Genomic DNA, 16,861 nt, shown 5'->3' with positions numbered 1-16,861 from the left:
GCGGCGGCGGAGGGGGCTGTCAGCGCCCGCCAATAGGAACTCGCGCCGCGCTCCCCGCCCCTTCTCTCCCCGCTCCACGGCGATCGCCGCCGCATCCCCGAGCCGGGCGCGTTCCGATTGGCGCGGCGGCGGGCGGCTCTCCGCTCTGATTGGCTGGAATGGGAACGGGGGCGGTATCTCCGCTTGGCCCCGCCCCCGGCGGGGTGGGCTGCGGCGCGGGGGAAGGAGACGCTGCCCTTCCGCGGCCATGGCGCGCGGCGCGGGGAGAGGGCGCCCAGCGGGGCCGCGCGCCCCCCCCGCCGCGGTGAGTGGTGCCGCCCGCGCCCGCTCGCTGGGGCCGGGCCCGCCGGGCCGCACCATCGTTAGTGGGGGGGAAGCAGAGGGGAGCGCCGGGCCGGGGACCCCCGGCTGAAGCCGGTCATGGGGGTGGGAGGCGCGGAGGGTGCGGGTGCGCGGGCGGCGGGGATGCACCCGGGGTGAATGAACGCCGGGGATGCAGCAGGGGTGCGGGGCACCCGAGGGCGCAGGGGGGATGCGGGGGATGTCGGGGGTGCGGGGATGCTGCGGGGGGTGCGGGCGCCCTTTCTGCAGGGCCCAGCGTGCTGCAGTGCAGGTGCGGGGGGTCCCGTGGGACGCTCCCCGCCGGGCCGGGGGGCTGAACCCCACGGCGGGCAGGGCTGGGGGGAGATGTCCGACAGAGGGGCTGCCTTGGTACCCCGGTCCCTGTGCTCCCTGTCCCGGTGTGGTAACCCCGGGCTGCTTTCTGTGCCCAAAATTCCCGGCACTTTGCTCTTCTCGCCTCTGCCGTGGGCAGGACGTTGCGTTTAACCTTGTGGGGAGAGCCCATGTGCGGTGTCCGCTCCCTGCGGGCTCCCACTGCCCGGGAACATTCCGTGAGGTGCTCGGGGCAGCGGGTGCGGGGAGGGTGTCAGGCGGGGGCACGGCTTTGTCACCGCGCTCCGGGCTCACACATCAGTGCCTTCTGTCGCTCTGTCCTTGACCTGAGCACATCCCTCCTGCCCAGCCCCGAGGTTTCACATTGAAACCTCCTGCGCAAACCCCCTTTGGTTGGTGGCTCTTGAGCAGGGCTGTGATGCACAGAAAACTGCGTGAAAGCAGAGTTTTGGCAAGGAAAATGTGTCTATGGTTATTTGGGATAATTGGGACTTTTTTTATATGGGGACTGCAAACAAAATCCCTCCAACCATGTGCAGCCAGGTCTGGTACACGTAGAAATCTCTGGGAGCTGTCAAATCCCAGGGTGCTGCTGCTGAAGAGCAGTTTGGGAATCTGTCCCCGTGGTTAGCAGGACAAACAAAGGAATTGCTGCTGCTGGTGAGAAGATATTTTAGATTTGCTGTTCCAAGTGACATGGTGTGTGGTTTGTAAAGTGCAGGAAGCAGCAGGGCAGGTGCTCCCTTCACTCACCCGATTTTCCCCCTCTTCCCGCAGGAGGAGGATTGTTGGATGAAGGCCAACTCCAGGACTCTGAGCCAGATGTCAGAGAAAAGTTGGATTCCTTTGTGAGCAGCTCACACAGCATCCACAAGTGCCCTTCCCCGCTGTGGCTCCTGAAGGCGCCGAGATCCTGGTGCAGACATGGCGTTCAGAAGGACAGAGGGAATGTCCATCATGCAGGCCTTGGCAATGACCGTGGCAGAGATCCCCGTGTTCGTTTACACGACCTTTGGGCAGGTACAAGGAGCAGGAAGGGTTTTCCTGTCACATTCCTTGGGCTGACTCTGCGGGGTTGTCTGTGTGAGATGGAGGCACAGTGGGGTGGTGCTGGGGCACCTGGGCAGTTTGAGGGATTGGAGGACTTGCAGGAGGAGTTTGGGGTGGTGGAAGAGAGTTGTTCTGAGTGGGCTTGGAGAGAAAAGCACTTCCCACATCCCTCCCTGGGAGAACACCCAGGTTCAATCTTTCTCTTCATCAAAGGCTCTAAAAAAAGACTTGTCTTTTAAAGAAGAGTAATATGTTCCCCACTTGTAGTGATGCAGCACTTGGAGCAGTAAAGCTCAGCTTCACACCAGGGTTTCAGAGCTGAATTTGGGTAACCTGGATTGCATCTGTCCCAGGCCATGTGCAGATTTTGCAGTGTGTTTTGGCAATGAGGATCAAGACCCAATTTCTCCAGGTCCTGTCAAAATGATGCTCCACAGTCTCTTTGCTGCTATGTCTTAGTTGTGTAGCAGAGGGCGTGTTTGATGGGTGGCAGGGTAAAGCCAAGGTGTTTCATGTTTAACACTGTTTTTAATTGTTTTGTTTTGTTTTTTTTTTTTAAAGGGCAGTGGAATTGGTTTTTCATTGTTGCTCTTCCATTTCTTTTGTGTTTAAAGTCTGTCTTCTCTCAGCTGCGGCTCTCTCCAGGCCTGCGCAAGGTGCTGTTTGCCACAGCTCTGGGGACGGTGGCCTTGGCTCTTGCAGCTCATCAGCTGAAGCGGCGGCGCCGCCGAAAGAAGCAAATTGCTCCGGACAAGTGTGGCTTTAAACCAGGAGGGATCACAGTGCCCATCCTGCCAACCAGGAGGGTCTCCTCCGTGAAGAAAGGTTGGCCTCGCAAAAAGGGAGAAATCCCCAAAGAGGTTGTACAGGGAGCGATGGGGAGGTGTGGGGAGGGGAAAGCAAAGCCATTTGTGCAGTGCTCTGATGCAGAACAAAGTGGGAATTCTGAAGAGCAGTGCCATGAGCTCGGGGTTTGGGGAGCAATGGGAGAGATTGTGAGCTCAGTCTTGGGAACAAAAGGTGTGCTGATGTTTTCCCTGGGGTTTGTAGTTCCCATCCCATTTCCTGTAGGCAGCCTGTGGACCATTACCAGGCTGCCCCAATAATAACAACCCGGGCATGCAGTGACCTGGTTCTGCATTGATCTCGTGATGTCAGTGCTCAGCTGAGGGGAGGGGAGGGTGGCCTGAGCCAGGCTGGGCAGTTGGGAGTGTCCATCCAGCTCTGTGGTGACTCCCAGACCTTGGGCAGCTTCCTCACCATTTGTACTGATTTTAGGGGTAAGACTGATCCAGGCCCTCAGCAAAGCACTTTAGGGATTAAGCATTTGTTTGGTGAAACATGAAAATCAAGGGAGCTGTGTCTGTCTTCTGCCTGTCCTGAGGGAAGGTGGAGGAGTTTTTGCTTGATTGTTTCCACTTGCCTCTTGCTGTCCATAAGCAGTGAATACATTCCTCAGCCTCAGATCCCCACTGACACAAGTCTCAGAGCAAAGCAGAGCAGACAGGAGATCTGTGGCTTATTTCTAGGTATTGGATACTGCTTTTGCCATTCACAGTTACAGTGGACAAGGTGATGTTCCCCTCCCTGTTCCCTGCTGCAGTCAACCGTGCCTAAAATCCTGTTTTTGTGTGACCTTCCCAACTGCAGGATACTCCAGCAGGAGAGTCCAGAGCCCTGGCAGCAAGAGCAATGACACCCTCAGCGGGATTTCCTCCATTGAGCCCAGCAAACATTCCAGTTCCTCCCACAGCCTCGCCTCGGTAAGGACCTTGTTAGCAGGGCTGGGAGATGTCAGAGCACAGACCTGTCATGAGCTCACCAAGTCCTTGGGCTTGTGCTGGCCCACGGAGCAGAACAGATTGCAGTATAATTGTAGGGCGGGTTCTGATGTTAATCTTGCACTGAGTGTCTGGAGTTCCCTGTGAGTAGCAATTTTTTTGTGGCCAGGAGCTCCAGGGTTCCTTGGCCAGTTCTTTGGCCAAGGAGGAGTCTCAGGAGGGATTTCCCTGCGTGATGTGGCCATGATTCCTTGGAGCTCTCTGTTTCTGGGTCTCATAGCAATGGGGAGCTTGTTTGCTTCCCTCTGTGGTGGGGGTTTGGGTGGCCCAGCAGCCCCTCCCTTCTGTGCTGGGGCTGCTCACAGCTTGCTTTCTTCTTAAAACCAAATTAGCTACCAAAATCTGATAGCTCTGTTCAGGAGACAGCACAGGGTGAGAACACAGCTCAGTCATTCTGGGCCAACCCACCTCCTCCAAAGCCAAAAAAGCTGCCTATGAGTACAGGTATTTCAAGCTTAACCAGGTGGAAGAAGCCATTAGTGCTTATAGCCACCTTTTGTGAGACCAAAACTGGAAGCATTTGTGTCTTCAAGACCTGTTTCACATCCCCATTGCTCAGAGCTAACGTTCTGTTGGAGCAGGGGGGACACAGATGAACCTCTGTGAGGTGCTGCAAAGCCATCCCTTGTCATCGCCCAGGCTCAGAAGCTGCTTGGCAATGCTGGGCCAAGGAGAGGGGAAAAATCACCCCTTTGAAAGGAGCTGTTGGGTTCCAGCACTCCTCAGCACATGCTGGTGTTGCTGTTTTTAGTACAGCTAAAGCACCGGGAGTTGCCAAAATCCGTGCTGGCCGAAGTGTGTCTCCAGCAGGCGGCAGTGCTGGCACGGCGCTGGGCAGGCTCAGCATTCCCTGGGGAACTGGGGTGTGATGGGATGTGTCCCTGAGCACCAAGCTGTGTCCAGCTCTTTCCCCTCCACAGGGACTCACATCCATGTAATTCCCCCATGGCTTCTCTATTCACACAGATGCTGTCCAGGTTTTGCATCACTGAAGTTCTATTTCTCTTTAAATAAAAAGCAGTCCATAAATAAATACCTTTTTCCACTGCTGGTGCCTGGGTGGGGATATCCCCACAGAGAGGCATCTGTTTTTGTACAGATGAGCTGACCCTGTACTTACAGTTTTTATATTACTTGGTGGAAAAAACCAGCTCATTCTTTGCACAGCTGCAGGTTTTGCCTGTGCTCTCATTTGCCTCCTGGGCTCCTCTTTGTCATCCATAAGTAAATTGGCAGCAGTGAACTGATGATTTGCAGTTCAAGATCTCAAGGTGATTTATTAACACTCCACAGGGATTGATCAATGGAGGCAGGACAGGAATTCATCTGTCAGCTGATTAGTGTAGCTTTTTTTTAGTACCAGGCTCATGTTTGGAGATCCTTCTGTAAGCCACAGGAAAACACTGGTCACTGATAGTGTTGAATCCAGCACTTTATTGGGTCAGACTTTAGAAGACATCGATGCCCTGGTGTGAAATTGGACAAAGCTGAACTGACACCTCTGTGTGGATTGTCAAGCTCAGCCCTCCCAGGAGAGGATCTGGTTACAAAGAGGAGAGTGAGGATTCCCCTTGCCCTCTGGGGAATCCTCAGCTGTATTTTTTTTGGGAAACTGTTTCTTTTGTTTGGCCTGTTTTGCTTCCTTGCCACCTCCAGTGTTTTCTGTACAGGCAGCTGGGGCTGACATGATCTTTCCATCAAAATCCTGATGCCTTTGTAGTGACTGCTTTGGAGCTTTCCTGGGCTGTTTCCTCCATCAGTGCTCATTGATACAGGGGAGCACAAGGGCAAACATGGGGAAGGAAAATGCCCTTTTGCTGAAGGCTGGCGGTGTTTGTTTGATCCTAGCATTTCTAAGAGAATTCAAAAGGCATTTGCTGCTCTCTGGTCCCTTCCTGCAGATGGTAGCAGTCAACTCCTCAAGTCCAGTACCCCCAGGGATGTGGGAGGCCCAGGCAATGGGAGATGCTGGAGCCATTGGTGATTCCAGTGCAGAAAGCCTCTATGTTCAAGGTAAGCAGGCACAAGGGTAGCATTGCTCTGGGGAGGGGTTGTTTACCACTCTGAGAGCAAGAAGAGGGTGAGAACTGACACAGAGCATCAGCAGCTCAATGTAGAGCTCTAACAGAAAGATCCTTCCATTCTCAGCTTAAGCTCAAATAAAAATCCCATTTTCTCTTACAAAAAAAACAAACCTTTTTTGTCAGTGAATAATTTACTTCCAAAACACTGTTCTTGAGCAACAGGCTCATCTTGTGCAGAGAACAATATTTTGGCAGTAACATGGATGATGCTTTAACCAGTTTGGGAATGTTCTAATTCAAAGTAAACCATATTTAAACAGGAAAGAAATAGAATATGTTTATTCTTTATTCTGGGGAGGGATTTCCCTCTTTGCTGGATTGTCTGAGTGAGCAAAGACTCATCCTGTATCTCTTTGTTCCTGAGTGCCCTGGGACTCTCACAGCCAGTATTTGGTTGGGTTTCCAGGCATGGAGCTGTTTGAGGAGGCCCTGCAGAAATGGGAACAGGCTCTGAGCATCAGGCAGAGGGACAGTGCTTGTACCAGCACCCCTGTGCCCTGGGACAGCAGGAAACAGCAAGAGAGCATGTCTGAGAACATTTCAGAGGTAGGTCCCCACATGCTGAAAGGCCAGCCTGGGTGCTGGAAGCTGTAAACAGTGGGAGGTTAAAAGGAGAGCAAATTAAGGGCAGAGTCAGGCCAGACTCTGTTTAAGAGCTGTCTGTATCTGCAGCTTCCTTATGCAGTGGGAGTGGGTGTTTTTAATTTCTTTCTCTTTTTAATACGTCTCGCCCCCTCATTCCCCAGCGTTTCCATCCACCTTCCAGCCTTGTGTCACTCACTGTCACACGTGTCCTCCCGTGGCACAGCCTGTGGTGAGAAGAGGCTGTGATGAAAGCAGCACTGCTTTGGCTGGCAGGGTTGTCTCTGTAACTTTTTAATGCATTTAAAATGGAGATCTTGATGGTCACTGCCACTTCTGGGAGCTGGGTGGAGAGCAGAGCCCAGCTCTGTGTGTGTGGATGAGGAAAGCAGTGGGAATTTGGTAGGAGCTGGGTATGGCCCTGGTCCCTGCAGGGAGATGTGTACCTCACTCAGCCTCTGCAGCTACAGAAACCAGGATTTTAGGGCACCCTTTGCTGTCTGGGACTTGAGGACTCTGCATGGAAGACCTGTGTTAAAGGAGATCTAAACTAGAATGGCTCAGTGACAGCCACAAAGCTAAAAAAACCTGCTGTAACTCAGGACTGTGAAAGGAGCTGAACTCTGAACTCTCCAGGAGTTCTCACTGGAAAAAAAAGTGTTCCCAGCCTTTTGTAAACAGTCTGGTGTAGTAAGTATGTGGGACATTTGTCTTTTGTGCTGGATCATATTTATCCAAGGCAAATCTGGATTCTGTTGTTGTTGGCTCTCCTTAAAGGGCCCTGTAGTGTTTCTAAAACTGCCTTAAAACCAGTTGATTCATTATGAAAATAGATTCTGTGCTTCTTGTTAATGCTCCTGTCTTCTGGGTGAGATACTCATGCAAACATAGAGGCATGAAGGCAAGATGCTGTTTAAGTCTTATTTTCCCCACACTTTTTTTTTTCCATCCTCTTGTGTTGTTTATAGCAAACTTAATTTATGCCCAGCATCTTAATCTAAATATTCAGTTTTCCAGTTCTGGATATCCTGTTATATTCAACACAGGTTTCCTGATGCGATTTCTCCTGGAAATTAGGCTAAAGTCTAACTTCAGGAGAGATTTAAGTGGTGTATAACTTATTAAAATACCTGTTTTTCTGGCTGGCAAGTTAAAGTTCTTTAGTTCTTTCTTCCGTTTTTAATAGGAAAACAAAATTGTGAAGCTCAAAAGCCAGAGGGTTTGAGTAGGCTGTGTAGAAGCTTCCCTCCCCATACATTATTAGCTGCATTGTAGGATTAATGACTCCTCTCTCTTTTTATTTTTAATCATTTAATCTGCAGACTGCAAATCCCATTTTTACTGAAAATTTCCTCCCATATTTGTGCTGCCCAATCTGTCTGTGCCCAGCTGGCTAACTAAGGGTGACATTTCTGTGTGTTCCAGGAGGAGTCCCAGAAAAGAGAGTTTGCTGAGAAGCTGGAGTCCCTCTTGCACCGAGCCTACCACCTCCAGGAAGAGTTTGGCTCCTCGCTCCCGTCGGACAGCGTGCTGCTGGATCTGGGTAGGGCGCCTGGCTGCAGTAAAATGCCAATTTCCTGCCTGGTTTTACATCTTTTCTATAAGCCAGGTGAAGGAGGAGTGGCAAAGTGGGAGTGGAAGAGAGACAGGAGCTAAGAGGAATGTTGGTCCATGAACTGCAACACATGTGGCTTCTTTCTCTCCTCCAGAGAAGACTTTGATGCTTCCGTTGGCGGACGGATCATTGCGGCTGCGGACGGATGATGAGGACAGCTCCGCTTCGGAGGATTCCTTCTTCTCTGCAGCAGAGGTGACTGAAGTGTCACCTGTGTGTCACAGCCCAGTGGCTTGGAGGGAAGGCACAAAGGCAGCAGAGCAAAGCCAAATATAATCTTGGGAGAGGAAGATGGTCAAACACAGAGCAACAGCGCCAGGCTGGGAGGTTCATGATGGATGTTAGGGAAAGTTTTAATGAGGGGGATGGTGCAGGCTTTTCCAACCAGCACTTCCATGTCGTCTTCTTATCTACTACAGAAAACATGCCATAACAGCTAGGAAAGTGCTGTTATCTATGTAAGATGGCTTGGTGGTGTAAATTTTATGGAATATTGAGCGGTGTCAGAGCTGAGACAGCTTTTGGTGAGAAAATAAATATCTTTGCATGAAACAATTGTCACTGACAAACTTTGCTAGCTGAAGATTTTCTGAAGAAGGCCCACCTTGCTTGTGTGCACTGTGTGTTTGCAAATATTTAATGAGCTCACTTTGTTCTTCCCATGTTTCTTGTTACCTCTACAGCTCTTTGACTCTCTCCCCTTTGAGCAAATGCCATTCCACCTCTCCAAGCCAGTGGCAGCATATGAAGAAGCTCTGGAGTTGGTGAAAGAAGGGAAGGTCGCGTGCCGGACGCTGAGGTGAAGAGCCAGCTGGAGCTGTGGGACCTGGTGTCCCCTGGAGTGCTGTGAACACATCATCTGCCTTTGAGCAGCCCCACAACCAGAATAACCCATTGGGGTCATAAAATCACAGCATCCTTCCTGCTGGTTCGGCCTTCCCAGGGAATTAACCCCAGATTTTAGGGACTCGCATGTTAAGAAAGAGTAATTGTCTCAGGAAATTAGTGATAGGAAGTGTGACTGTTCTGGGAGGCTGGCACAGTCCTGTACCAGCCTGGCAGAGGTGCTCTGTTCCCCCAGGGAGCTGGATAAAGGGAATGTGACTGTTCCTTTGCACACAGTGGGAATTCAGTTTTTTGTTTTTAGGGGACTGTAGTTGTAGGAACACCAACATCAGAACTGGAATTTACACAATTCTTCCCCTTTCCCTTTAGGACAGAGCTCCTTGGCTGCTACAGTGACCAGGATTTCCTGGCAAAGCTGCATTGTGTCAGGCAGGCATTCCAGGTGAGAATGGCTCCAGGCTCCCAGGTTTCCATGGCACATGGCTGCCAGCAGCATGTTCCTGGAGACTGCAGTTTTGTTTCCTAGGTTCCAGCTTATTAAAGGTTAACGACACTGGTGTGTGCAGCATTGCACTGCTTCATGTCCTGCCCTTTTTTTTTGTTTTTTCCAGCTTGGAATTTGAGGGTGTGTAGGTGCTCACAAGAGACATCTGTGTTCCCTTTGCAGGAGCTGCTGGAGGATGAAAGCAATCAGCTGTTTTTTGGGGAGGTTGGGAAGCAGATGATGATAGGACTGATGACAAAAGCAGAAAAGGTAGGAAGTTTGTGTAACAACTAAACTGTGTCTTGAGCACAAGGATACTTGTTCTCCCATCCCAACTCAGACTTTTTCCAGTGTGTTAGAAGAAGAAAATTTCATCTTCATGCTGGTGATTACTGTCATGTTGATGTCAGCTCAAATACAAGTAGTTAAAGTTCTGTTTTGTTTCTCTGCTCTTCCAGAATCCCAAAGCTTTTCTGGAAAGCTATGAGGAGATGCTGCGTTATGCCTTGAAGCAGGAGACCTGGCCGACCACTCAGCAGGAGCTCGAGGGAAGAGGGGTTGGTAAAGACATTGTCTTTACAGAGTTGCAGAGGAGTTAGAAGATAATCCTTGCCCATAGAGGTTGTGGAAGTGCTCAGAGGCAGGCTGGATGGGGCTTGAAGGAGCCTGGTTTAGTGGAAGGTGTCCCTGCCCATGGCAGGGGTGGAACTGGATGGTTTTTAAGTCCCTTACAAGCCAAACCATTGTGATTGTATTACAATGCATATGTAGGAATGGCCCAGGTGTGAAAGACCTGCTGTTGTAGTACGATTACATTGACTTCAGCTTGTTACGTCTTCTTGCTTCAAACCAAAAGAGCCTGTCTCTCTTTTTAAAACCTGTTCCCTTCACAGACTGTTCTGCTCCCTGACAGGTGGTGTGCATGAGCTTCTTTGATATTGTGCTGGACTTCATCCTCATGGATGCTTTTGAGGATCTGGAGAATCCTCCCTCCTCCGTGCTGGCTGTGCTGCGCAACCGCTGGCTGTCCGACAGCTTCAAGGAGACGGTGCGTGAGACAGGGAGTGCTGGTGTGAGTGTGAGATCAGTGCCAAGGCCAGAAAAGAGCATAACCTCATCTCTCCCAGCTCAGCTGAATTCTCTCTTTATAACTGCCATGCTTTCCTGAAGTTCTAAACAACAGCCTTCTTGTGCATGGAAATTGTTTACAGGAAAGCTTTCCTTATTTTGAAAGCATCTGGTTGGCAACCAGACTTACAGCTCTAGGGGCTTTTATCAGTGATGCCATGGAGACGTTAAAAGATGACAGCATCTATTTTTATGAATGAGAATAAAAGGGCCAAAATGTAGGGAAAATTATGTGGGTTTTAGCATGTGGCCATTCATTCTGGCAGTACCTCAGCAGACTGAAGCTCAAATTGCAAAGCTTTCCTTTAGTTCTGCCCTCCAGCTGTATTTTTAAGACTGATTAGTTTGATAGATTGAGAGTAAGATAGCACTTTGTAACAGCTGTCTGCTTACAGGGGATCGTGGGCTGTTGGGCAACTATGTCAGATCATATTAACAATCCTCAAAAACCCTTTGGCTTCTCTGGAATGGATCTGAAGTGGCTAAATCTGCTTCCAGTTCACTTCAATTTTGTAATTTTAAAGATTTTTTGGCACAAAAGGGCAAGTGATGTTTTGATGACAATGTGTTGGTAAACTTTGTGTTTTTTTTAAATAATCCGAGTAACGAATGGACTTTCTCTGTTAATTGTAGGCTCTAGCAACTGCTTGCTGGTCAGTTCTGAAAGCAAAAAGGAGGCTTCTGATGGTAAGCAAAATTAATCAAAAGGGAAAGAATCTAATGTATTTGAGGCTGAAAACAGAACACATAGATCTTGACAAAGTGCAAAATCTTAAGTGGTAGAAGACTGAACAGAGTCACATTCTTTGTGATGCTTTACAGCCCTGGGGTCCTGCAGTCATGGCTCCAGTGCTATGCCAGTATTTTATTGAATCAGTCTGAGTTTATTCTCCCTTTTTCTTAATGTGAGGATTCAAACGACAGTATTGCCTGTCTGGAATTCCCTCTCCCTGCTCTCAATACTGTAGGAATGGCCACAGACCCCAGGCAACAAGGGACTGCTCCTGAATTGTGCTTTCCTTGCTGGCAGCAAAAGGAAGGTTCAGGCACTGCTCCACTCCCCAGTGCTGATGCTAATTAGCCATTAGTTGATGAGTTTTACTTAAATCTGTGACTTCCCAAAGTATCGCAGCAGACAAGTTTATGGAGCAGGGGAACAGGAAGCCACAACTTCACAACCCTGGTGCTGCCACAGGGTCTGTGGCCTCTGGCAATTTTTCAGCTCAATCCCACAGCCAGCTGGTACTACAGGGTTTGGCTCCTGAGATGGCACAGGGAGAAATGAGAGAATTGGAAGCTCTACTGGTGCTGTCATGCAGTAGCTCTGCCTTGGATATTTGCATGTCCTTTCCTGGCTTGGTCAGCAAATTATACATAGAGGCTATAAAGGCTGGCTGGTGATTGCTTTTCATTTTCTTCTGTTCATTTTCCTCTTGAAATAGCAGTTTAGAAACATGAAGATAAAAAGCTCTAGTCATCCTTCAAGGGATCTGAAAGATAAATGTAGTTTTGTAGGAAGAGATGTTCCAAATAGCTCTTCAGTTACTGAAGCTTTCTGGCAGGGAAGTTGGTGGCCGATATGGAATAAGCTGCTAATTCTGTCTTGAGAGTGAAGACCAACTAATTCTGTTCTTCCCTGTGACAGGTACCAGATGGCTTTATCTCTCATTTCTACTCCGTATCGGAGCATGTCAGTCCTGTTCTAGCCTTTGGTTTTCTGGGGCCCAAGCAGCAGCTATCTGAAGTCTGCAGTTTCTTCAAGGTAAGGTGTTTTTTCTGTACCTCATCTGTTTGGGACTCCTGTCTGCTGGCTTAAAGCTGCTGATGTGTGCTCTTGGTGGCTGGTACCGACAGGTGGAGGAGGTCTGACTGTAACCTTCCTTTTCTTGCAGCACCAGATCGTGCAGTATCTGAAGGACATGTTTGACTTTGACAACGTGAGGTACACGACCGTGCAGTTGCTGGCAGAGGACATTTTGCAGCTGTCGCGGCGGCGCAGCGAGATCCTCTTAGGGTATCTGGGCACCGAGACTTCCCCGGAGATGAACGGCGTGCTTCCTGGGGAAACCGAGCCGCTTAAGGAGGAGCTCATCTGATGTCAGTGGAGGAAAACACTTTTGTACAAGGACCTTTTTCCTCCCCAAGATGGATAAAACTACCTGCAAAGTGCAGCGGTGGCAGCAAGACTATGTGAACGCACAGCAATCTGGTGGGACCTTCTGCTTTTTGTAGCCAGTAGTGTTTGCTGGGATGGATCCAGGACCACTTGCCAACTTATGGTTTGAATTTCTTCTTTGTTCCACCTTCCTGTCATTATTAGAACTTTCAATGTTTCATATATACATTGTGTCCTGAACTGCCCGGGCCCAGATTTTTGCCCAATTCTCTTGAATAGGGCAATGTATGTACCTGTTTTGCCTTTGTGTTTTCTGGGAGGTGAATCCCTGACGTTTACGATTGTGTGTGGGAACAGGAATATCGTTGGTAAATTCTCCACTTGACCATTAGCTTCTCAAGGAGGCTTTGCTTGCTTTGGGATTTTTATTACTGTTCTTCTCTGCTGTGTTCCTACAGACACTAATTACTGCTGATTTGTACCTTAATGTGATAACACATGCAATGTGACTAGCAAAGGTTTCTTTCCCGGGGAGGAAGAAATAGTTCTGTAAAGCACTGAAGTAAAATGCAGACTTTTGTAAGCAGTCTGAAGGGGAAATTGGTCTGTTCCCTTGGTATTGCTGCTCTTTGGAGACCGGATGACGAGCTCTGTGTCCTGGTCATCCTTGCTTAGGAAGTTGCTGAGGTTTATGTTTGCCCCTAAGGCAGGTTAGTGTGAGGAGAGGGGGGGATTTGCATCCTGCCTGTGCTTGCACAAAGTCTTTGACATCCATCAAAGTGCCTTGCTGGATTTCAGAATGAGCCAGCAGCAGCTTTTGCTGGGTAGGAGGTGTGGGGTGTGTACAAGCAGGGGGAAGGGGTAATTACATGGTGCCTATTGCTGTTGTGCACAGGGTAGTGAGAAGTGTAGATGCTGGATGTGAGGTTATGTGTGTGGATAGTTGGAGAACTGTGATCAAGCTTCTAGAGAGGAAATGAGTCTTTACAGTCTGTCAGTTCTAAGAAATGCAGCATAATTTTGGGTAATGATCAGATGTGTGTGTGTATGGTAGTGCTTCTCAAATGCTGTGATCCTGACTGCCCAGCCAGCACCTGAATCTGGCTGCTTTGGGATGTGAGCTGAGCTGGATACTTGTGTAGGACAGCAGCAGTGGAGCGTGCTGGACTTAGTGAATCTTAAAAATTACAGAATAATAGAATGTGCTGAGTTGGAAGGGACACATCAGAATTAAGCCCAATTTCTGTCTCTGGGCAGGACACCCCAACATTACCACCATGGGCTGAGGGAGTTGCCCAAACTTCTTGAATTCTGTCAGGCTTGGTGCTGTGACTGCTTCCCTGGGGAGTCTGTTCAGTGCCCAACCACCCTCTGGGTAGAAAACCTTTTCCTGATATCCAACCTAAACCTCTCCTGACTCAGCTTCATGCTATTGACTTGAGGCAGTCCTGGCTTGCAGGACTGAGGCTTGCAATGATTTGCTGAGTCCTCTGTGAGCACAATGCCACAGATAAAAGTAGAGATCCAGCCTGTGCCGCCTTCTGTTTCAGTCCATAATACAAGTCCAAGTCCAACCCTCAGAATGAGGAGGTCTTCAGGACTTCCACAAAAACATGAGCCTCACTGTTTTTGTTCCAGACTGGTTAGTTACCCCTTGTGCCTCTTCTGGGTGAAAGACACAAGGCTTACCCGGATGTATTTTTGCAAGTGAAAAAACAGGTAAGAATCTGGAATTTCCACATGAGTGGAAAGTCAGTGTGTGGGCTTGGAGAATACAAATGCTTTCTTCCTCTTCAGATATCTAATGTGGATTCTGGTGGTAAAAGCAGGAAGGAAATAAACAGAGAAAAAAAGTAAACAGGAGGATGTAAAAGGAGCAGATAAATGTGCTGTGCCATGTGTTTCAGGGACACCCTCCCTGAGCAGGGAGGTGGGACCAGATGACCCACTGTGGTTCCTCCCAACCTGACCCTTCTGTGGTTCTGTGATTCCTTGAAATGCTCCTGAGTTGTTTGCAGGGGGGGGTTTGTGTAGAGCACAGTAACATCTGGTGCTCTGTAAGCACATCTGACTGATGTGGCTTATCCTGGAAACCAGATTAATGCAATAAACAGGACAATGCTGAGGCAGAAATTAGGAGCAGCTGCCCCAAGTGAGGCTGCGTGGAATAAACTGTTATGAGAAGGCTTTAAGAGACAGTAGTTGAAACTAGGAAGGGTCTGTGAGATGTCTTGCCCCTGGTAGTGTGCAGGAAGAGAAGAAATGGAGGATGTATTAGCATGACACACCTGCTACATGTAAACTGTGATTCGAAAGTAAGGTATATTCTGAAAGCAAGTTACTTCGCCAAAAAAAAATGTTCATAGTGCTTTGTGCTCCTGTATGGCTGGTTTAGAAGAAAGTCACTTCAGCAGCTTTTGTATAGTGGTTAAAAAGATGCTAAAATGTGAAGATTAATATAATGAGATGGACTGTAATTCTAAACAATCAGTGCTGTTAAATTCTCGGTTTTAGTGTTGTTTTATGTGTATTTATTTTCTATTTTGAGTGTCTTTGTCCTCAGTTCTTGGGCAGCCTTCCTGTTTTGTGTACAGACAAAAACACTAGCTGCTGACTTTGGGCTTTTGCATCCTTTTGGGAGAGGATACTGAAACAGGGTCCCCCTGAAGCAAACATTAACTTGCACTTTTTAAGCTGAGAAATTGTAAATTCCTTATCAATCGAATGAAGAAAGACTGTTTTATTACAGCTTGATGCTTTTCCTTAGCCCTTATTGCAAGTAGGTTACACAGCCCTCCCAGTAAAGGTAAAGAGGAATCTGCCTCAGGAACATCTGCAGCTTCTTGAAGGTCGAGTTCTCCACCTTTTCTCACCAGCAGTGACTTGGTCCTGCACCGGCCAAGGATGTTTGCCGAGACAAACTGGTTTTACCTTTACTGGGATGGATGTTAAACTTCTCTACACCTCCCCCTCACCTCATCGCTGCTTTTTGTCCCTCCCCAGTCCCAGTGTGGCTCAAGAGGAAAGGCAGAAAGGCGTCTGCAGCCTCTGAAGGGAACTTCAAGGATCAGCGGGTTGACAGGAGCTGTTCCTGTGGAAGCAGCTTTCCCTGGCCTGAGCAGTGGTGTCAGGCACCTGCTGCGTTCAAGTCCTTTGGATGCAGCCCTCAGGCTGATCCCACCCAGAGCAGGGCCCAGCCCAAAAGGTGACTCTCCTACTCACCTGTATTGCGGGGTAGAGTTAAAGGGTGTGATGGAACACCTGCCTGCCCTCTGGCTTCCTGAGATCCCTAGAAAACCCCTTCCCCAGCATATTGTGTTTAGCAGCGGAAATTCTTCAGTATTAGTAGCAGCTGTGTATTCGGGTAGAATCCCTTGAGATAAGATGTTCACCTTTTTTTGTGATGAACCCTTATTCTCAAGGGGTTAAATCATCCTGGGCTGACACTTGCAAGATTTTAACACTGATGGGGATTTAAAGTGGCTTAGCAGCAATGAAATAAAATCCCTCAATAGTGTCTGATGCTTAAACAGAATTTAAAATATGCATGACTTTCATTTTTTATGTGGAGGTTGTAACAAGCTTCACCAGAGGTTAAAGTACATCCTTGGTACTTTAGTATGTATGTAGAGACTATGCCAAATGGCTCTAGGAGGGTCTTTATGGTCTTTAAAGCACATTAATAAAAAATTTTTGAGGAAAAATTTGCCTTGTATCTACAAGATCAGTGTGGCTTTGAAGAGCATGACTTGTGTTGTCTCATACAGGGAAGTGGGAAAGCAGGATTTTATTTATCCCTCTTCAGTAGAACATTCCTCTGCCATATCTGAAACTAATGAATGTAAACTTGTGCCTATTTTTTTCTTGATTTCCTAAAGGTGTAAAAATCTGTTCTTGTTTTGCTTTTATCTTTTTCTTTGCAGCTAATTTTTAAAAAAATATCTTTAATCTTAGGATGTGGGCATTACAAGTAAAATAAAACTTTCCCTCATGATTGTGGTTTTTGTTCCTAAATTTCCTGGAGAAACATGCTTGAAACTCAGTCTTTGGTTCTTATTTAGGTGGCAGTTGTGGTAGCACCTCTGCTGTAGTGATGGTATCAAACAAGGTTTTCTGTTCCTAGGGCTAAAATGAGGAACTTGAAATGTTTAAATGTAAAGTAAAGGGGTTTGATTGCATGGGGAGTCTTCCTGGGTCTGCTGAAAAGTCCACAGATGAAGTGGGCTATAAAGTAAGCCAAAGAGCTCCTTGTACTTTGAGCTGTGGTTGGAAACTGTGGGGTTTCATTTTTCAGATTTTTCTGTGGTGGTTTGGCTGTGTTGGGGTGTGGTGTGAGTAGGCTGTGATGAAGAGATAACAGAAATCCCAGTGAGGAGCAGAACCTCTTAAACATTATCCAAGGTCCTATAGCGTTTACCAGCTTCCCAAACTCTGAAACCC

The 16,861-nt window shown here is 48.3% G+C and overlaps 1 protein-coding gene across 1 annotated transcript; it reads left to right on the top strand.

The window, feature by feature from the left end:
• Nucleotides 1–229: 229 nt before the first annotated feature.
• Nucleotides 230–16,415, top strand: MIGA2 (mitoguardin 2). The gene is made up of 16 exons (XM_053996087.1): nt 230–304; nt 1,453–1,695; nt 2,340–2,550; nt 3,376–3,488; nt 5,468–5,579; nt 6,057–6,196; nt 7,658–7,775; nt 7,942–8,042; nt 8,531–8,646; nt 9,063–9,135; nt 9,361–9,447; nt 9,636–9,734; nt 10,091–10,225; nt 10,939–10,992; nt 11,951–12,067; nt 12,198–16,415. The coding sequence occupies exons 2-16, from the start codon at nt 1,600–1,602 to the stop codon at nt 12,399–12,401; spliced, it is 1,776 nt and encodes a 591-aa protein (XP_053852062.1). The 5' UTR covers nt 230–304; nt 1,453–1,599; the 3' UTR covers nt 12,402–16,415.
• The last annotated feature ends 446 nt before the right edge of the window (nt 16,416–16,861 follow it).

The sequence above is a fragment of the Vidua macroura genome, chromosome 21, assembly GCF_024509145.1.
Source record: "Vidua macroura isolate BioBank_ID:100142 chromosome 21, ASM2450914v1, whole genome shotgun sequence".
Classification (NCBI taxonomy): domain Eukaryota; kingdom Metazoa; phylum Chordata; class Aves; order Passeriformes; family Viduidae; genus Vidua; species Vidua macroura.
The sequence above is the reverse complement of the archived record's forward strand: the minus strand, read 5'-3'. Positions and strand labels throughout refer to the sequence as shown.

Excerpts from the sequence above, each read along its gene's own strand:
- MIGA2 (XM_053996087.1), top strand. The coding sequence starts at position 1,600 with ATGGCGTTCAGAAGGACAGAGGGAATGTCCATCATGCAGGCCTTGGCA. Across the intron at positions 3,489-5,467 it reads CCTCCCACAGCCTCGCCTCG|ATGGTAGCAGTCAACTCCTC; the intron begins GTAAGGACCTTG and ends CCCTTCCTGCAG. Across the intron at positions 9,136-9,360 it reads GTGTCAGGCAGGCATTCCAG|GAGCTGCTGGAGGATGAAAG; the intron begins GTGAGAATGGCT and ends TTCCCTTTGCAG.